General features: G+C 53.0%; 1 protein-coding gene and 1 long non-coding RNA gene across 5 annotated transcripts; both read right to left on the reverse strand.

Moving 5' to 3' along the window:
- Window positions 1-784: 784 nt before the first annotated feature.
- On the reverse strand, window positions 785-9,888 carry WBP2 (WW domain binding protein 2). Of its 4 annotated transcripts, XM_035724767.1 has the most exons (9): window positions 9,023-9,118; window positions 6,917-7,081; window positions 6,391-6,499; window positions 4,685-4,820; window positions 3,665-3,757; window positions 2,896-3,030; window positions 2,572-2,694; window positions 2,030-2,106; window positions 785-1,922 (listed from the first exon to the last, which is right to left on the reverse strand). In XM_035724767.1, the coding sequence occupies exons 3-9, from the start codon at window positions 6,490-6,492 to the stop codon at window positions 1,869-1,871; spliced, it is 720 nt and encodes a 239-aa protein (XP_035580660.1). In that variant the 5' UTR covers window positions 6,493-6,499; window positions 6,917-7,081; window positions 9,023-9,118; the 3' UTR covers window positions 785-1,868. The 4 variants fall into 4 exon arrangements, with proteins under 4 accessions (XP_035580660.1, XP_027423977.1, XP_027423976.1 ...); XM_027568176.2 differs by lacking the exons at window positions 6,917-7,081; window positions 9,023-9,118 and adding an exon at window positions 9,535-9,888; XM_027568175.1 differs by lacking the exon at window positions 6,917-7,081 and having other exon boundaries at window positions 9,023-9,144.
- Window positions 9,889-14,375: 4,487 nt separating this feature from the next.
- LOC113939236 lies at window positions 14,376-15,924 on the reverse strand. The gene is made up of 3 exons (XR_003525174.1): window positions 15,837-15,924; window positions 15,417-15,581; window positions 14,376-14,509 (listed from the first exon to the last, which is right to left on the reverse strand). It is a non-coding gene; the product is annotated as an uncharacterized LOC113939236 (long non-coding RNA).
- Between the last annotated feature and the right edge of the window lie 4,677 nt (window positions 15,925-20,601).

Below are 20,601 nucleotides of genomic sequence, written 5' to 3' on the forward strand. Positions count from 1 at the left end.
AGGCGGCGGCCAACTGCTCGGCCTGCTCCACCCCACAGGTGACATTCCACCAAGGTGACGGGGCCAAGCCATGCTGGGCGGAGACAGCCCTGCAGCCCCCGCCCCTACAAGACCGGTCAGGAGGTGCTCCCTTCAGATGCCCTTGTAGGGGTCTGGCCAACCCCAGGGGCTCCTGGGCGGGGCTGGACAGAGGAAGTGGCTGGAGAGGCGGCGCTGCCCAGCCAGAAGCGACAGGAAAGAGGACACCCCAGTGCTCCAGTGCTGGCCTTTCTCAGAGCTCCCGCACCCACTGGTACCACGCCCACAGCCCTCCTCCAGGCCAGGGCCCAGGGGGGTGGGGGGGGTGTCAGGCCCTGGGAAGGACTCTAGCTGTGTCGCGTCCCCCCCTCCCCGACACGGAGGTTCACAAGAAGTCACGCACTGGAGAGACTGCCACACATGTTCCTCCTGCAGACACCTCGTGGCCAGAGACGGGCCAGGGCCGCATCTCCCTGAGGTGGTGAGCACAGCAGGCCAGCACCCGCCTCCGAGGCCTCCAGCCCAGGGCAGCTGCTCGGCCGCCCCGGGCCCCAGGGGACCCCGTGGGTGGGCCAAGTTGCTAAGTAACCACCACTGAGCAGAGCTGTGGGAGGCCTTCGTGTCCTGGGCCCCAAAGTGCTGTGGGAACAAGGGACTCCCACATGGGGAGGGAGCGGTCCCCCCAGAACCCCCCAGGGCCACAGCAGCCAGACCGTTCTCTCTTCCCAAGAGCTCACGCTGGACACCACACACAGAGCCAGAAGGGTCCCGTCACTTCATTTTTACTACTTCACATTTTCAGCAAACAAATCAAGGTGCAAACAGGGTTTATTTCACATTAATATATTAATTGGGTTTGTTGTTGTTGTTGTTTTGTCAAATAAATAGGGAATTCTCTTTAAATAACCATCTCCTCACTCCACGGCCAGTCCAGAAGCAAATGAGAGCAAATTTTAGTGCATCCAGGGGGCATATCACCAATTAGGCATGAAGCTTAAAGGGAAGAGAGCAGGGTGAGGGGCTGGTGAGAGGTCATGGTCAGCACACAGGCTCAGGTCAGGGGCCTCTGTTCCAGCCCACCCCGAAGCCCCCAAACGGTATGATGGAATGAACATGCATTCTCCAGTCTGAGAAGCCTCCTCTAGAGGGAAAGGAGAGAAGGTAGAGGGAAACAAAAGCCAAAAATACCTGGAGGGAAGCAGCCGCCCAGCCCAGTGCCGCCCACCACTTGGAAGCTCAAGTTAAAGCTCCAAAAGTCAAAGTGGTGGCAACAGGTGACCAAGGAGAGGACAGGGAGGTGAAGGTGAGCGTGACCTGGCTGGAGGCTGGCTGGGATTGGAATGTGGGCTGACCGTCCGGTGAGAAGGTGGCCTTCCATGGGGAGGCAGAGACCAGAGCGGAGGGAATGTGAGGGGGGCCCGGTGGGGGCCCTCAGGAAGACGCGAGGCTGGTCTGAGGGAGGTCACAAGGCTGAATATAAATTGGATTCCAAAACGAGGGAGCTGGACTGCAGTAGAGGAGGTGGCCAAAATCCTTCCATGGGCATGAAGCTACTAGAGCAAGACAGGAGCGAGATGGATGCCCACGCTCCTGAGCAGAGCCCCAGACACGGTGAGAGGGAAGCGCATCCAAGCGGCGCCGTGGGCTCCGAGCTAGCTTGAGAAGCGGGGAGGCACAGCTCCCAAGTCAAGGGGGCCCCCCTTCCCTCAACACCAGTCCCTGCTAAGTGTTTTACCATCAGACCTGGAGGAAGAACAAGGCCCTTCCGTCACCCCCCTAGCCCCAGCCTCAGCCCCAAGGGGAAGGGAAGGGAAGAGTGACGAGGGATGGGAGGCAGGGGCAGGAGGGGTCTACTGGGTCTTCTTATCTTCTGGGGGGTAGTAAGGAGGTGGCGGAGGCTGGTTCTAAGGAAGGAAGGAAGAAAGATCTCATCAGAAGGTCCACGACAAGACAAGGTCTCCCCGCCCCTAGACCCCTGCACACTGCCCGCCCGCTCCCCGTCCCTGCTCACCGTGGGCATGTAGACGTTGTGTGGGTTGCCCGGGTTGTAATAGGCGCTGGCCGCTGCTTCTGCAGCCTTGGCTTCAGCTGCGAGAGAAACACACTCGGGGTAAGCTCCAGTGACAAGCCCTGCCCTCTTCCAGTGGCCCCCGGAGCTGCGCTGAGACCAGAGATTACCGGCAGGCACAGCTCCGGGAAGCTGGTGCTACCCGGTCCTTTCCAGTTCCTTCAGCCCTCTCTCCCAACCTGATCCTCCCCACAGTCCAGCCACAGGGGGTACCGCCACCTTCTGGTTGTGCTTGACGAGACGACAGAGGGAGACCTTCCCTGCCGCAGAGCACAGGGCTAGCTGGGAGAGAGAGTGGGGGGCTGGAATCCAGATCTTCACCAGCAGCCACCACGCTGCCGGTCCCCTGGACTAGTCCAAGGCCAGGGGTCATTCACCACTTGGGGCTCCTGGCCAACCTCTAGCTGTTCTCTGAGGCCTCTCCATGCAGCCCCGGAGAGGAGAGGGCTGGCCCCCCCAGGACTGTTAGCAGCCCAGGGTCTCACCTGCAGGAGTGGAGGGGACATCAGGGCCGCTGACTGGAGGTTCCATGGGCCCAGGATAGGGTGGTGGTGGAGGCTGCACATATCCCATGGCCCCGTCCATCATGGGAGGTCCTGGATAGAACTCTGCTCAGCAAGAGAGTAAAAGGGACCCAGTGAGCAGCCTAGCCCTGGCTCCCTCAGCTGGCACCTCCCGGGCCTCTCCAGCTCCTCTGTTAGTCCTGAAGCGGCTCAAAGAACAAGTCTCCCCTCAACAACCCCCTGACCTGGGTGGGGGTGGTTAGCGGGTGGGTGGGGTGAGGGGTGGGCAGCAAAGGACACACTCACCAGGTGGGGGCGGTGGATAGGGGTAGCCAGGAGGGCAGGGGTACATTCCATTGGCGACGGGCGGGGGAAAGACATAGGCCCCGCTGGGCATGTGAGAATACCCATAGGCTCCATTGGGGGCTTCGCCTCGGGAGGCTATAAGTACAAGGGGAGAGAGAAGTGAGTGTCGCCCACCGAGGGGAGCTGCAGGGTCCCAGGGATGTGCACAGCAGACATGCCTTACCCCGCCCCATTCCACTCCCCACCCACGCTTGAGCCAGCCTCAGTCAGGGAGGAAGTGAGGGATGTGGATGGGGAGAGAGGCCAGGGCAGGGGAGGTCCAGACAGGGGTGGACGGATGGACAGTGAGAAAGAGGGAGGCTCGGGGACAGGGTCCCAGACGGGAGCTGGGGTGAGGTGGGGACCGTGTGAGGACGTCTGCTGAACCCAACCCTTGGTGATTTAAACTGTCTGCTGTTTGGTAGCTTAATGGCCGGGTTTCGTGTTCATTTTTATGGGGCCATAGTTAAACGTCCTGGAGTTCAAAGAGCTTTGTCCCAATGTCCTATACAGGCTCCAGGCCGGGTAAACCCAGCCTTTGAGGTACAGGCCAGAGTGATGCTAATGACAAGTTTCCTTCCCAATTCCCAGTCCCAGGTCGGCCTGGGGCCCAGAGACTTCTCTCTTCAGTGCTTAAAAAACAAAACAAAAAGTAAACAAACTCAAACGAACAAATTAAAACCCACACATTTCAATATGTCTTCACCCCGAGCTCTCAGAGCCTCGATACCTTGAGATACCACCTGTAGCATCCGCTGTCCAAACTCGATGGCGCCCCCTGCCGTAAAGGTCAACTTGTATGACGCAGAGCCTTCCCAGCCACCTGGGAAGGGAACAGGACATCAACAGCTCAGGAAAAGAACCCAGGTTACACCGGAAGAGATGGCTCTCTGTTCTCTCCAGGTCTCTGTCCAGCGCCCGTGGGGAGAGGGCTGGCTCTGCAGTGCCCGCCTTCCTGCCCAGCTGCTTTCGGTGCGCTGCCCACACAGCGAGTCCACAGAGCACTCTTTGGAACAGGGGACTTTCTTTCTTGGAACAAGCTTCCTAAGTTATCCCATCCCCAGCTGTGGAAGTTCATCAGCACTAGAACCCCCGACTCCTCAATGAAGCAGGTTCCCGGAGCACGTTCCTTCAGCAACAAGGGACATTCAAGTTCAGAGCAGATCCCTCCTCCTGAGGGGCCTAAGGATGGACCTCTGGCCCCTCTAGCCTGGCTTCTGCCTAAGGGGAACTGTGAGCCCCTAGAGAGCAAGACTCAACCTGGTTGGGTGTGAGGGGGAGGCCAAGTTCAACACAGAGGTCTCTGGTGTCTGCAAAAAACCCCGCCACCCAGCAGGGCCTCTTGGCGGGGGGTGGGGGGTGGGGTGGGGGCAGCTGGCTCTTCCTGGCTGTAGGGAAAAGGCCATTCCCAAGCCCTGATGCAGGTCTTCCCATACCTAAAATGTGAACACATTCCCCAGGTCATGATAAGCATTTTTACTTATTTTTCAGTCATTTGGTCGATTTCACCCCGAAAAGCTGATCGGAGCTGCTATCTTCGCCTCTCCTAGCTCTCGTCATTTAAAGCCCACTTCTGCTCAACAGCTGGCAGCCCAGGTGGGCGGCCCTGGAAGCTAATCCAGAGCCAGGAAGAGAACAAGGCTAGGGGGCGATTAAGACAGCCGAAGAGGAACGTCTCCAAGACAGCAGAGGCGTGGCCAGAGCACCTCTCTGGAAGCCCCGTCTGTGTCCCTGAGCCCCCATCACCCACCTCCTGCTTCAGCCTGCACCGTTCCTTTGATGTAATTTGCTCCAAACACGGGCTGCTTGATCTCACAGTCCTTCATCAGATAAAACGGCATCATGAAGGACTGCATGGCATCCTTGCCTTTGGACAGAAAGATGACCTGCAGGGAGACAGGATAAGAGTCATCAGTGCCCATACCACAGCCCGGCCTGCTCTATCACTTCCTGTGTGTGAGGAGTCTGCTCCCAGGGCCAGGGCCCCGCGGCACCAGGGCAAGCTCTGCACCAGAAGCTCCTGGAAAGAGCTTTGAAAGTGAAAGGCTTGGGGTGCCTGGGTGGCTCAGTTGTTAAGCGTCTGCCTTCGGCTCAGGTCATGATCCCGGGGTCCTGGGATCGAGCCCCGCATCGGGCTCCCTGCTCAGCGCGGAGCCTGCTTCTCCCTCTCCCACTCCTCCTGCTTGTGTTCCCTCTCTTGCTGTGTCTCTCTGTGTCAAATAAATAAACAAAATATTTACTAAAAAAAAAAAAAAAAAAGTGAAAGGCTCTCCGTGCAGCCTGGCTGGAGAGGCTTAATGTGGGTGTTCACGAGGAAAACGTGCTGCTCACAGGGCACGTGAGAGGGACAGGCTGCTCTGCCATTTAAGTGGTGGATGTGGTGGGCAAGTGAAGGGGGCTGCAAAGCTAGGGCAGGGAGGCAGGGGGGAGGGAATTCTGGCTTCCAGAAGGGGGAGGCGTAGCCCGAGCTTCACAGAAAGGAGAGTGAAGGAGGGGAGGAGGTGCTGGATCCCGGGAGAAGGGGCTGCGCACACAGCAAGTGTCCCACCCCACACCTGGAAAACCCTCTTTTATCTTATTCTTTTAAAGATTTTATTTATTTGAGGGAGAGAGAGAGAGAGAGAAATAGCATGAGAGGGGAGAGGGTCAGAGGGAGAAGCAGACTCCCCGCTGAGCTGGGAGCCCGACGTGGGACTCGATCCCAGGACTCCAGGATCATGACCTGAGCCGAAGGCAGTCGCTTCACCAACTGAGCCACCCAGGTGCCCCGGAAAACCCTCTTTTAAACCCTTCGATCTGGGACTGAAGATGCCACCAGAAGAGGGGTTGTGAGGCTCCCTTGTCTCTGCTAAGTCTCGGTGATGAAAACTTGAAGATATGCCCCTTTCTTCCAACCATCTTTAAATCTAACTCTTGGTAGTTATGGGCAGTGAACCTTTTCCAAGAATGGCCATTTGTCTTTCTCTGGAAGGCTCCCGTCAGCCTGGGTCATTCTCAGGCAAGGCCCATGCTGCAGTCTGGCACTCCTGGCTCTGCAGGGCTGTATCAGGCTGTCTGCCCAGCCTGGAGGCTCTGGCCATGTTACTGTATCCTGTTTACCACATTTGTCCCCCTGGACGTGCACGAAGGCCTCGTGCACTGCGCTTACAGAAATCAAAATCCTAACAGCCTCCCCACTCCAGGCCCAACTCATCCGGGCAGCGGCACCCAACAACATACAGATTTCACAGCATCCGTTCCGGAGTTTGCATGGATTCAATGCCTAGCGGTCGGTTCAGCTGCCCAGAGAGTCTGGTGGTTCTAGAACCCAGGAGCATATGACAGAAACATGTGAGCGAGGAACTAACGTTCACCAGGTTCAGAGGCTACTGGGCTCATGAGGCCGAGGCTGACCTAACACTCACCATCAGCCACCAGGAACCACAAGCTTTCAAACCATCACACGGTGTGACTCACCCGGTACGGGGTAAGGTAGACGGTGCCTTTCTTGGTCCCTTTGAAGGCCTCGGGCACGTTCTTCATGTCACTGAATGTAAGTTCCACATGATCATAAGTCATCAGGATGCTGTGATGAGAAATGAGGACAGACCCTGATGAGCCAGTTTGGAGCCATGACCTGCTTTCCCCAGGGACTGACAACCCCCGTCCCCCCACCCCCCACCCCCTGGGAAGCAGGTGTCCAGCACGTCGGGTCTCAAACCTCTTTGGACACCACTGGAAGGAAACCATTAATACAGCCTCGGAAGAGATGAGCAAGGTGGGGGTCTACAGAATTTCCCCAAGCCCCACATACAGACCCCCCAGGTGACCACAGCAGAAGAGCCAAGGGCATTAAAGCTGTAACACCGTCATCCCTCAAATCACATTAGACTACCCGGGTTAGCTCTCCCATTTTCTTCTGAGACCCTATAATAGGTGTCTGTTTTCATCGGTTTATTAGTACTGATATATAAACCCTCTAAGGCACGACTCTACGCATTACCAAAGGGCTGATGTCACGGTTCCTTTAAACCTAGGCTCCTAAACTGGGTCTGCAGGGGTGTGAGTCCATGAAGCCCTTGAGATGATGGTCTCCGTGCATTTTTCCGGAAGAATCTGTGGCTTTCATCACTCTCAAAGGGATTCATCACTTGAAGAATAAGGCTCACTATTTTACACATGAAATTTTAAACATTAATTTATTTTTTTAAAGATTTTATTTTTATTTATTTATTTGAGAGAGAGAATGAGAGAGAGAGAGCACACGAGAGGGAAGAGGGTCAGAGGGAGAAGCAGACTCCCCACCGGGCAGGGAGCCCGATGCGGGACTCGATCCCGGGACTCCAGGATCATGGCCTGAGCCGAAGGCAGTCGCTTAACCAACTGGGCCACCCAGGCGCCCTTAAACACTAATTTAAACTCCAGTTGCCGTACGCACAATTTTTTTCAGACATGAGGCTGAAGCATTTTCTAAAACAAGGCACACCATTATTTAGCAGCACAGAGCCCGAAGTCAGGTAGGAGGCTCACCAGGACAGATACATTCTTGTCCCACAAAGTCCCACTGAGAAAGAAAGAAAAAGAGTCCCAGGAGATGTTACCAAATGGCATCAAAAGTGTTTCTCCAGGCCCGGGACTGGCTCGTACACAGAGAGACAAACCGGGAACAACGTGAGGTTTCTCTGATTATAAGACAACAAGGTCCAAGTTCACATGGTTCCATTTGTCTCCCTCCTCTCCCAAGTATCACAGCTTTCTTCCCTGGGGAAGGTAAGCGGGGAAGAGGACCGGTACCAGAAAAGAGAAGTGCAGCTCAGAGGGGCACCTGGGCGGCTCGGTCGGTTAGGTGGCCAACCCTTGGTTTCTGCTCAGGTCATGATCTCAGGGTCCTGGGACTGAGCCCCGCATGGGAGTCTGCTTGTGGATTCTCTCTCTTCCTCTCCCTCTGCTCCTACCCCCTGAGCTCACATGGGCCCCCCCCTCTCTAAAATAAATCTTAAAAAATATATATATATATTTAAGAAGTAGAGCTCAGAAAAAAAGAGGTCATACCAGGCACAGGCTGGTCCAGCAGACCCTGAGCAGGTAAGATTGAGGGAACGCCAGCATTCGGAGGCCAGGGGCATCCCAGGCTTTCTCCTGACTCATCAAGCATTCCTGGGTGCTGGCCCTGGCAGGCTATAAGGCTCTGATCCCATCAAGTCTCTTCCGGGGACTCAGACTCCTCATAAGCCTTCTGCCTTCAAGAGGCATTTCAGGGTCAGCGTAGCTCAACCAAGGCTAGATGGTTTAATTCCCTGTGCCCAAGGAGCAAGAGAGAAGCCCCTGAGAAGTCCCCAGACAGAAGAGAGGACAGAATTGATTGGGGGGGTCAGGGGGTGGGGAAGAAAGATAGCAGCTGGAAGACCTCTGCTCTGGGAAGTGACCTAAGTCAACAGGCATTCAAGAGAAAGACACAAGGATGGACACCGTGCCAGGAAATGTGTTCATCTGAAAAACATCTATTTAACTGCACCTCTGGGCCTCAGTTTCTCATCTGGAAACTCAGCAGTTCTGGAATATACGGGAAGGTTATGTACTGTAGTTAAGCCTATTGACTTGAGAGTAAAGACGCCTTTCCTGGAATCCCATCTGTGTTATTTACAGCTCTGTGATCTCAGGCAAGTTACTTAAGCTTCTCCGTGCCTCAGTTTCCCTACTTGTAAAATGCGTTGAATAGTATAACCCGCCGCGCCGCACTTTAAACATATTAAAGTAGAAGAGGAGCACGGCCTGGCACGTAGTTAACGTAGCAACCCCTCAAAAAGTGGCAATTATTTTTTATCTAACGCTCTTCCCACCTCTTGAAGTCATCGACCCCGGGGCCCCACCTGTCTCCCCAAGCCCCGTCCCCCTCCAGCCGCCTCACCCCCCATCCCACGGCTAATCGCGACATCCCAGCCGCTCCTCCGCGACCCACCCTCTGCCTCCGGCCCCGCCTCCAGCCGTTACCCCTCCCAAACCGCACCCCGACAGTTTAGCCTGTTCACGGGTTTATCCCCGACCGCCCACCGGCCCACCTCCCACGCCCGCCCTTCCCTCCTCCAGGATCCTCCCGCAGTGTTTTCACCTCTCGGTGTTGTTGACGATCACTCCGCCGCCCTCCGAGTGATTCTTGTTGAGCGCCATAGTCTCTCGGAAAAGGGTCCCGAGACTCCCAACGCAGTGCGCTTGCGCCCCTCTAGGGCCCGCCCCTAGTGGCGTCGTTCGTATTAGAGTCAGCCAATCACAGCTCTTGCGTGGAACCTGGCCCAACCACCTGATCTCGAGCGTCACGTGGTAATAGTATACTCGCTCCCCCCCCACCCCCGAGTTCCGCCTGCATCACAAACAAGCTGAAGACTACAATTCCCCGAAGGCAATTCTCCCTCAATCGGCTTTTCCCTACGCTCGTTGAAGGATGCATTCTGGAACTCGTAGTCTTCCAGACCGTAGGCCCGGATTGACTCCCCTAATTGCATAACTAATCGGCCTGCGCATTCCCCACTGCCCATCCCGTCCTCAAAGGGACAGGAATAAACAGTTGGACACGCCACAGGGGAATTAATCGTAGAGGCCCTGAGCACAAAAGTGCATACTCACAGAATGAGGGTGGTAATCCAAACCGGGTGTGGGGAATAATGAACAGTCACTTGCTGGGGCGTCTTTATTCGCTCAAAGAGCGTTTGCGGAGCCCTGAGTCTGTGACTTTGCCCTGGATTCGGTAGTCACTGTAGCCTCGTAGATGAGTGCAAGGCCCGGTTCCAGGACGTGGTGGGCTGATGGGCTGGCGGGCTGGCAGAGAGGAGTCAGAAAAAACTTATGTCCGTGTCATGAAGTCAGACCCAGACCCTCCGAGGTTGGGGATGAGAATGTCCGTGTGGGGAGGGGAACCCGGTGCCCCGATCTGACGCCTCCACCAAACCCATCGTCGGGTCGGGAGCGCCCCCACCTTCCGGCCGCCTCCACCGCAGCTGGCCTCGCGGTGGCGCTGCTCCCTCTAGAACATTCTGGCTTTCAGTCCGGCCCGCCCTGCAGCGTCCCAGCTGGAAGATTTAAACAAGACTCGCAGTAATTCAATGGAACTAGGCACAAGGCGAGACCTGCAGCCTCATTATATGACTCACAAAATAGAGCTGACTCATTTCAGTTTGGGACCCAGCACTGGGCGGCGCCCCTGGGCAGCTGTAGTTATTGTATAAACTAACCCCATCTCCGATGCGGATCTTTGAGGGGGGGTGGAAGGAGGGGTGTCACTCCCCACGTGGTGGGGCTGGTGCATCATTAATCTTAAGGGGTCAGAGTTTGAGTTTAAGCAGACAGCTGATTCCCTGACACGTGACGGCCAAGATGGGGACTTACCTGCTTGACTTATCTCTTGAAAGAGATTTCCTAGGTGAAGAATCAAAACCCAGAAAGATTGAGATATGTAACAGCCTTCTGTGAAGTCTTAAGCACAAGCGGGTGGGACCCTGCAGGACAAGTGCAATGAACGGACATGATAAGATCTGCCCCAGTAGTTAAATTAATTTTGGCACATGAAGTCTATGCCCTCGTTTAAAAAAAAAAATGAAGGCAAATTCTATGTGCAGATACAGAAAGAGTACCAGTCTGTTAAGTACAAACAGGTGTATGAATATGCTTCTGCAAAAAAACAAAAACCAAAAAACTTTCTTATATTAAAATTAGGATCTAGATCTAGATATAAAATTTCTGGAAAGAGCCACCAGACGTTTTTGGCGTTATCCCATCGAGACGTGGGTCTGGGAATTGGGGTGGGCTGGTGGCTCCATCTATTGTATACTTCCTCATACTGTTTGTTTACTGTGCACATTCTAGATATTATTAACACATTTCAAAAAGAAAGCACAAATCCACCCAGTAAAGTTTATGTAAGAATGATTGCTTTGAGGACCATAAAAGGGAGGGTGGGGAAACAGTCCAGTCCCACCCCCACCCCTTTGCGCAACTCCATCATCGGTGGCAGAGGCTATTGCAGCTTTTGGAGGCTTTGTTCAGAACTAAAATACACAATCACGAATACACAGTATACACAGCTGTGGCCACATTTACGCCTCCTGACAGGAGAGGAAATGTGTTGAAAAGGAAGTCAGAATGGAGAAGAGCTAGCAGGCTCAGTTGGTTCCAGCTTCAATGTCCAATTTTTGCAAGCTTAATAAAAACATAACTGTGGGAAACCTGGCTGGCTTAGTCAGTAGAGCACGCAGCTCTTGGTCTCAGGGTTGTGAGTTTGAGCCCCACATCGGGTGTGGAGATTACTTAAAATTAAAATCTTTTATTTTTTTTAAAGATTTTTAAAATTTATTTATTCATGAGAGAGAGAGAGAGAGAGGCAGAGGGAGAAGCAGGCTTCCTGCTGAGCAGGGAGCCCGATGGGGGACTCGATCCCAGGACCCTGGGATCATGACCTGAGCCGAAGGCAGACGCTTAACCGTCTGAGCCACCCAGGCGCCCAAAAATAAAATCTTTTAAAAAAAAGAAAATCTTAAAAAAAAATAATAACAAAATTAAAATATATGACCATGTGAACACATTGTTAGAGTCACTCCCAGCTGTGAAGGGGGCCAGTGGTTTCCAGGACCCACGCTGAGGGGCTCAAGGGCAGTTCATTACTGAACCAAGTCAGCAGCAAAGTGCCCCATCTGGGCCCAGGGTTCAGACCTCAGACCTCAGACCTCTCCTGCCTTGGAGTCCACATAGGCTCTTTGTGTTTCCAGAAATGATCACTTTTCGCTGAACTGTAATAGTTCCTATTCTCCAGAGGGAAGCTTCTTGAGTGGTGTGCTAAGCAGGAGCCCGAGTAGGCCTGACATACTGCTTCTTTCACCCAGGACAGCCAGTGCCCAGTCACCTCTGAAGCCCCAGGAAGCATCATGTATTTGCCCCAGTGAGCAGAACAAATACCATTTGTACTGAACAAAGAATCACCTTTGATGTGTGCCACAACACTGAAAAGATTAGGAAGCCGTTTGCCAGATGGTGGCTTTTTATTAACCTTGACCCACAGTAAGAAATACATTTTATATCAAGACTGGGTACACACAGATCTGTATTTATAAGTGCAACCGAAAAAGGAAAGACCTGGGGCGCCTGGGGGGCCACGTCAGTTAAGTGTCTGCCTTCGGCTCAGGTCGTGATCCTGGGGTCCTGGGATCGAGTCTGGGAGCCTGCTTCTCCCTCTCCCTCTCCCCCTGATTTTGCCCTCTCTCTCTCAAATAAATAAAATCTTTTTTTTTTTTTTTATCATGGCAGGTTTTTTTTTTAAAGATTTTATTTATTTATTCATGAGAGACAGAGAGAGGCAGAGGGAGAAGCAGGCTCCCAAGGAGCAGGGAGCCCGATGCGGGACTCGATCCCAGGACCCTGGGATAATGACCTGAGCCGAAGGCAGACGCTTAACCATCTGAGCCACCCAGGCGCCCCTCAAATAAATAAAATCTTAAAAAAAAAAAAAAGAAAAGGAAAGGAAAGACCTATTTGGGACTGAAAGAAGAAAAATCAACTCAGACTGAAATAGAAAACAACAGCCCAACAGTCAGTCAGGCTAGACCCGGAGCCTACAGCAAGGCTAGCAGAAAACAGGCTTCCCTCCCAAGGACATGTGGCAGTTATAAGAGAGCATGACAGCCCCCTCTCAGCGACTGCTTCTTTCTTATCAGTGGTACCCCTAGACAGACTTTGCAATTCCCAGCGATTAGTGGGGGTGCCCCGGTGCTAAGGCGCTCACCTAGTGAAAATCCCCCATCCCTAGGCAGTCCCCTCTGCTTCTTTTTTTTTTTAAGATTTATTTATTTATTTATTTGAGAGAGAGAATGAGAGAGAGAGAGAGAGCACATGAGAGGAGGGAGGAGCAGACCCCCCACTGAGCAGGGAGCCCGATGTGGGACTCCATCCCGGGACCCCAGGATCATGACCTGAGCCGAAGGCAGTCGCTTAACCAACTGAGCCACCCAGGCGCCCTAAAGATTTTATTTATTTATTTGACACACAGAGAGAGATAGCGAGAGAGAGAGAGAGAGAGAGAGAGAGAGGGAGAGAGAGGGAGAGAACCCAAGCAGGGGGAGCGGCAGGCAGAGGGAGAAGCAGGCTTCCCGCTGAGCAGGGAGCCCGATGTGGGGCTCGATCCCAGGACCCTGGGATCATGACCTGAGCTGAAGGCAGCGGTTTAACCAACTGAGCCACCCAGGCGCCCCTCCCCTCTGCTTCTGATTCCTTCTCAGAAACGGCAACCACTCCAGAACTGATCCCCATTTTCCGTGGGCCCTCAGAATCCAAACCTGACAAGAACTGCTTCCCTCGGGCACCTGGGTGGCTCAGTTGGTTAGGAGACTGCCTTCAGCTCAGGTCATGATCCCGGAGTCCCGGGATCGAGTCCCGCATCGGGCTCCCTGCTCAGCGGGGAGTCTGCTTCTCCCTCTGACCCTACCCCCTCTTGGGCTCTCTCTCTCTCTCACTCTCTCTCTCTCAAATAAATAAATAAAATCTTTGAAAAAAAAAAAAAAGAACTGCTTCCCTCCTCCTCCTGGCGGATGGCTGGGGGCTCAGGGCAGGCCTGCAGGCTTGTGTCGGCTGGTGGCTGGCCAGAGGGGCTTGAATACAACTTTCCTGAAACAATACCTACCCTTACTTTATGCTGCTGAAGAATACTTTTCTGTTGCATCAGTTAGCACATGAAAAAGTATGACTGCAACCTTGCAAGCCAAGAAAAAGGCCCCTGGTGCACCAGTTCACAGATCCCCTCTTGAAAGGAACGTTTTAGAGAAAAAGAACTGTCAGCCATTGTTTGGTCACTGGGCTCCCGACTGAAGACACCTGGCTGGGTGAGTGGGTAACTAATTTCCCAGAACAAATCTTAATGCTATTAAAATTTATCTAAACATTGCTTAAGCATTTTATCATGCATGCTATTTTTTTTTCCTAAAAGGAGACAGAATTACATCAGCTAAAAGCAAAAAATAAAAGATTTTCCCTAGACCAGCTTTGGGACAATTTTTATTTTAGATTTTGATGTACTCTGCAATTTTCTACTTTATTTTGTAATTTGAAAAACTGCTAATTGTTATGCACTAAATTGATTTTGCAATCTTCAGCTTGAAAGCCCCTGTTCCAGAAGAAAGGCTGAGGGTGGGGGTGGGTAGGATGGGGCAGGGAGAGAAGGGAAGGGAAGTTTGGAGTTGAGGCTAGCACCTCCACCCTCCACCCCCACCATGGGGACCTACATCCACCCAGCTCCTAAAGCTGATACTGTCTCACATTTAGGGTTCCCAAATCAGTATGCTAAAGGGTTGTTTCAGTGTGCTTTAGGTAAGTCTCGGCCTCTTTGTGTGGTAAAGCAGTTGTGTGGATATTACCTTCTTTCTTCACTCTTTATGTGGTAGCCGACTCAAAGGCCGAGAGGCATCTTCCCATCTCTTAGCCAAGAGGGCAGGCGAGCCTTCTTGTTCCCAGGGCGGGCTTATGGGTTCTCTAGCAGATGTTCTCAGGGCTGGCTGAGCACAGAAGTGGCCACATCCTTCAAAGACAGAACGGCCCACGGTGTGCAGCTGGGGCTGTAGGGCTGGATGGGTGGGGGGGGGCGGTGTGAGTGGCTGGACCTAGAGAGGGGATGGGGTGCTGCCCAGGGCCCAGGGACAGGAGCAGAGCTTGGGGGATTCTCCAGTGGTAGCACCCCTGCTCTGCTCCCATCCGGCAATCCCAAGAGGTGGGGTGTGGCTGTTGGGAGTAGGGGGGCCGAACGCCAAGAACTGTGGTTTGCGTTGTGTGAAAGTGTCCATTCAGGAGGCAGAAACCACAGCAGCTATTGGACCAGGGAGGATTTATTGTAAAGAATTAAAATAAAGCTCTGGTAAAGGAAAAGGTGAAGTATCCCAGAAGCGTATGAAGCTGCCACCACCAACGAAGGAGACTTCCTGTGATGGTGGGGAGCCCGGAGCAGCTAGGGAGCCGGGGCTCCTTCCCCCTCTCCAGCACTGCAAGCTCTCTAGTGCCCCCTGGTGGCCGAGCCTGGCAGGGAGCCGCGGGCGGTGGCGGGGAGACCCCAGCATCCGGAAGCCAGATGTAGAGGGTGAGTGTTATTGGTTGAATTGTGTCCTCCCCAAATTCATATGTTGACATCCTAACCCCTAGTACCTCAGAACGTGACCTTAAATGGAAGAAGCCTTGTTGCTGATGTCATTAGTAAAGATGAGGTCATTAGGGGGGCCCTAATCCAATATGACTGGTGTCCTTATAAAAAAGGAAAATTTGGACACAGTCAGGCACACAGGGAGAAGGCCATGGGAAGATGAAGGCAGAGATCTACAAGCCAAGGATTGCCAAATATTGTCAGCAACTGCCAGAAGCTAGGGGCCTGGTACAGATTCTCCCTCACAGCCTCAGAAAGAACTAAATCTGCCAAGACCTTGATTTCAAACTCTGTGTTTCAGAACCCTGAGACAATAGTTTCTGTTGTTTAAGCCACCTACTTTGTCGTCCTTTGTTATGACAGCTCTAGCGGACTGCGACAGTGGCTTTGGAGCAGAAAGATGACAGCTTGGCGCTATCCCCAAACCTCGCTTGGCCCAGGGGAAAGAAGGCTCGCCGTACAAGGACCACTTGGGCCCTGACAATGGGTATCTCAGCAGCTGCCCCTGTGGAAAGAAAATGCCCAACCCCCAGAGAAGCTCTCCTGGCTTGTGGCACCACGTAAACCCCAGATGATTGTTCTCCGAGGGAGAAGGACCACCACCACCCTTCCAAACATGCCTGAGGTTGAATACCTTAACCTCTTGGCAAAGGGCAGCTCATAATCAAATTTTATTTGATTTAGGAAAAATTCCGACCTTTCCTGTACCTGAGTATTACGGAACAAATTCACGCTCGATACACCAGTTTTTTTCACTCACCCAGTTGTCCTCTTTCCACTAGGCCAGTGAGAGAAAGAAAACTCTTGGTGACCCTCACTTTTCAGCCATCTGCTGCTGGTTGGGTGGGCTGTGATGCTGGGGTGGCAGATGCCGCGTGAGGCGTCGGTGATGTGGACATGAGCTATGTCGGGGCAGGTCATTTTGACTGGCTCTTTCAGTAACGCCTGTTCCTTGCTCCTCCATCAGGAGGCAGAGCCAGGGCACGTCTGGGGTGATTTCTGGTTGCTGTGGAGATGAGCCCCACCCCACGTTCCCAGTCCAGACCTCCCAGCTCTGTCAAATTCAATGTCCCCAGAGGCAGCTGCATGGCCTGTTGTGAGCAATTCCTGCTGCAGGAGTGTTTGCGCAAACCTCCTGCTGTCTGTTTCCACTTCTGTACCTCCAAAACCCCAGAAAGCCAGAAAGACAAGGGTGTCACCTCTGAAGGTGTCCCCACCCCAGCCCTGAAGAGCCACCCCTCTGATGGAGGGGCCTCAGGGAGAAGAGAGCCCAGAGAGGCTGTCCTGGATGTGGGCCCCTCCCTGCTATTCTAGATACTCCTTCCCAGAGGTTGGGGAGGGCTCCTCTCCTTCTTCCTGGAAAGATGCAAGGTGGGGCATCCTTCCTCCTTCTTGTCCACTTTTCTCTCCTTAAACCCGCTTCTCACCTAAATTACAGAGTGATTTCAGACTTTCAAATCTGATTGTACTGTTTCCCCATGTGACACCCTGCTCCCAGGAAAAGTCCAGAATCCTGACCAGGCTCTGCTAAGCCAGAGCTCGCTTGTCCACCTCATGCCGTTCCCTACCCTCATTGCACTCCGGCCCGGGGGTGGGGGGGGGGGGGGTTGGGGAGGGTGGGAGTGTTCTGGCCGGGCCCCGCCCGCCCCTGCCCTGTTTGTCCTTGGCCCGCTGGCCTCAGCTCTCTGTCGTCCAGGAGGTCACCCCTGGAAATGCCCCTCCCCGACCCTAGTAGGGTCCTTTCTGGAGGCCACCACCCCTTTCTTTTTTTTCCATCTCTGGGAAACGTGGGTTTTGTTTTGTTTTGTTTTATTTTATTGTAGTGGCGGGGAGGCAAAACTTTTCCTCTACCTTCTTGGGGTCTCTAGTGGGACCTGAGAATTAAGTCGACATCAGACAGATTAACAGGAGAAAAGCAGACAGATTTTTTTTTAATTTAATTTTTTTTAAAGATTTTATTTATTTGTCAGAGAAAGAGTGAGCGCACGCGAGAGGGAACACAAGCAGGGGGAGTGGCGGGCAGAGGGAGAAGCAGGCTCCCCTCCCAGCAAGGAGCCCTATGTGGGACCCGATCCCAGGACCCTGGGATCATGACCCGAGCCGGGGGCAGACGCTCAACCTACTGAGCCACTCAGGCGTCCCGACAGATTTTATTTTTGTATGTTCCCAGGAGCCTTCGCAGGAAAAAGAAGACCCCAAAACTTAGGTCCAAGTGCTTCTACATGAGGCTGCACAAAGAGGAGTAAATGTGGAGAAGGCTCAAGGAAGTTGTTTTAACAAGGCTGATTTGTACAGATGTCTCTAGGCCTCAACATCCCCTCTCTGGTGATAAGAATGTTTTTTTCCTTCTGGTGTAGGGAGGCCATCTTTCACATGGGAGTTTTATCTCCTCTTTTCAGGAAGAAAAGGGGAGGCCAGAACGCCCTTCCTGCATCTGTTGTCTTTCAAGTCTCTCTCGCACAGGAGACACGTTCTGAACCTCCCCTCCCACGCTCCCCCCCCCCCCCCCCCCCCGCCCCCGGCCCCAGCGGTCAGATACACATCACATAAAATGTACTGTTTCGGGGCGTCTGGCTGGCTGTCGGCAGAGCATGCGACTCTTGCTCTCAGGGTCATGAGTTCAAGCCCCACATTGGGGGTAATTTTGCTTAAAAGAAATTTACTGTTCTAACCTTTATTTATTCATTTGAGAGACGGAGAGAGTATGAAAAGCGAGAGGGGCAGAGGGGGAGGGAGAAGCAGGCTCCCCACTGAGCAGGGAGCCTTACTGACTCAGGGCTCCATCCCAGGACTCTGGGATCATGACCTGAGCCCAGGGCAGATGCTTAACTGCCTGAACCACCTAGACGCCCCTGTTTTAATCTTTTCAAGGGCACAGTTTGGTGGCATTAAGTACATTGTCGTGTGGCCCTCATTGCCATCCATCTCCAGATCTTTGTCATCGTCCCAAACCGAAACTCCGTCCCCACTAAACGCTAACTCCCCACCCGCTTCTTCCCCCAGCTGCTGGTAGGGACCATCCTACTTTCTGTCTCTGAATTTGCCTAGTGTAGGAACCTCATATAAATAGAATCACACGAGATTTGTCCTTTTGCATTTGGCTTATTTCACTTAGTGTAATGTCTTCGAGGTCCATCCGTGTGGTAGCAGGTGTCAGGGTTTCTTTCCTTTCTGAGGCGAATAATATTCCATTATATGTAAATACCACATTTTATTTATCTGCTCATCCATCGATGGACATTTGAGTTGCTTCTGCCATCCGGCTACTGTGAATAACTATGAGGAACATGGGTATGGAAGTATCTGGTCGAGTTTCTCTGTTCAGTGCCTTTGGGTATCTCCCGAAGGTGGGGTTGTGGCCCTTGTGTGACAATTATCCTGTAGCCCTTTGTGAGGTCCCATGAGGGCAGGGCATCCCTGTTTAGGTCACTCATGCCTGTATCCCTAGCACTAAGCACAGTGCCCCACACTGCATAAATATTGTTAAATGAGTGCGTGAAAGTTTCCAATCTTAGTGGGACATAACGTAGTGTCCTGGCAAACGAAGGTCTGGGCTCATCTTAGTTCCTGAAGAACAGATCTGGGGATCCCCCAAGGATGGACAAATCTTCCAAGAGTATTGATTTTACTCAATTATTCTGAGGACTAATAATAACAACAACACTTACTGAAAGCTCATTCTGGGGGCGCCTGGGTGGCTAAGGCTGTGAAGCATTTGCCTTCGGTTCAGGTCATGATCCTGGGGTCCTGGGATCGAGCCACGCATCGGGCTCCCTGATCACTGGGGAGCTTGCTTCTCCCTCTTCCTCTGCTGCTGCCCCTGCTTGTGCTCTCTCTGTGTGTCTGGCTCTCTCTCTGTCAAATAAATAAATAAAATCTTAAAAAAAAAAGAAAGAAAGAAAGAAAGAAAGAAAGAAAGAAAGAAAGAAAGCTCAATCTGTGCCAGGACTTGTGCCAACCACGTCGCCTACATTATCTCTTTCAATCTTCAAAATAATGCTATGCGGTTCCACTCTCACCCTGTTTCACCAGTGAGGAAACCCAGGCGTGGAAGGGCTCACAACCTGCCCAAAGCCTATGGTCAGGAAATGGCGGAAGGGGAATTTTTAGCCAAAACTTTCTGATTGCAAAACTCACACCCGAAAACTCTCCACTGCTGGGGCAGAAAAGTGTTGCTTTTTACATTAAAGCAAAATGGGAGCTCTTAATGGAGTAAAATTCAAAGTTTGAATGTCTTTTAAAGATAAAGTACACAGGATACCAAAGCCTATTTCCTGCCTGCCTCAGTGCTCTGTGCCATGGATCTCTGAGGGCCCTGGGGAAGGAGGTTGAGGGTTCCACACTGGGTAAAACCCATGAGGACCTCCTAAGGGGCTCCTGCAGTTCCTACGCATCTTCTGGAAGATGTGACTGTGGAACAAGGGAGTGATCTACGTTGCATGCTTTGTATGGTAGCACCAATGGGAATTCGTGTGTCTCATGTGGGGCCGAATGGGACGCAGACCTGGCAGCTAGATGCCACTTTCCCCCCTGCAGAACCCCTAGCACCAGCCCAGCGGGGCCATCTGCAGACCTCAGCCCCGCCCAGTCCAGCCCCTCCTGGCTTGGCCACAGTCTGGGTCCAGCCTCACCCTGAGCCTGGGAGGAGGGGAGTGTGAAGGAAGGCCCCTCTGTGAGTATGTTCCTTGGGAGGGGACAGGGGAGGGGAGGAGAAGGGAGGGGAGAGGGTGCTCAGCCACTTTCCTCCTGGAGTGTGTGTGTGGGGCAAATGCAAACACATGAGGATACAGGACGGTGGCTGCTAAGACAGAACAGTGATTAAGGCCACTACTCAGTCCGTTGTTTGGAACTCTGGAGCTCATTTTCCCACAGAAACAAAGCCCAAGTGGAGGTTGGCTCCCCGCCTGGCCCACAGGAACCAGATTCAGCTAATCCCAACACAGCCCCAGAACACCCTTCACACTCTCTGCTCTCCACCATTGTGTGTGACCAGCAGGGGCTCTGGTGGGGGGGGGGGCTCTGGTAGGAGTTTGGAGACCACAGGCTCTGCCAAGGGCTCTGGTGGCTGTGGGAACTGGGGTGCGGTGGAGGGCACTTCTTACACCAGCGACACTGCTGGGAAGCAGGGTGTGTGTGTGTGTTTAGATTTCTAAGCACAGGATGTACCTAAGCCATGGAACGTGGAGCTGGTGTCCCGGACTGGGTGGCCTTGGGCAGCTCCTGCGTGGCCTTGTGCCTCAGTTTCTTCATCTGGAAATGATAGCGGTAGAAGGTTTGGACTAGATGGGTGGTTTTCTAATATTTTTTTCTTTTATTATTTTTTAAATTTATTTGAGAGAGAGAGAGTGAGAGATAGAGAGCACGAGAGGGAAGAGGGTCAGAGGGAGAAGCAGACTCCCTGCTGGGCAGGGAGCCCGATGTGGGACTCGATCCGGGGACTCCAGGATCATGACCTGAGCCGAAGGCAGTCGCTTAACCAACTGAGCCACCCAGGCGCCCATATTTTTTTCTTTTAAACACTTTCT

The sequence above is a fragment of the Zalophus californianus genome, chromosome 16 (genome assembly GCF_009762305.2).
Source record: "Zalophus californianus isolate mZalCal1 chromosome 16, mZalCal1.pri.v2, whole genome shotgun sequence".
Classification (NCBI taxonomy): Eukaryota; Metazoa; Chordata; class Mammalia; order Carnivora; family Otariidae; genus Zalophus; species Zalophus californianus.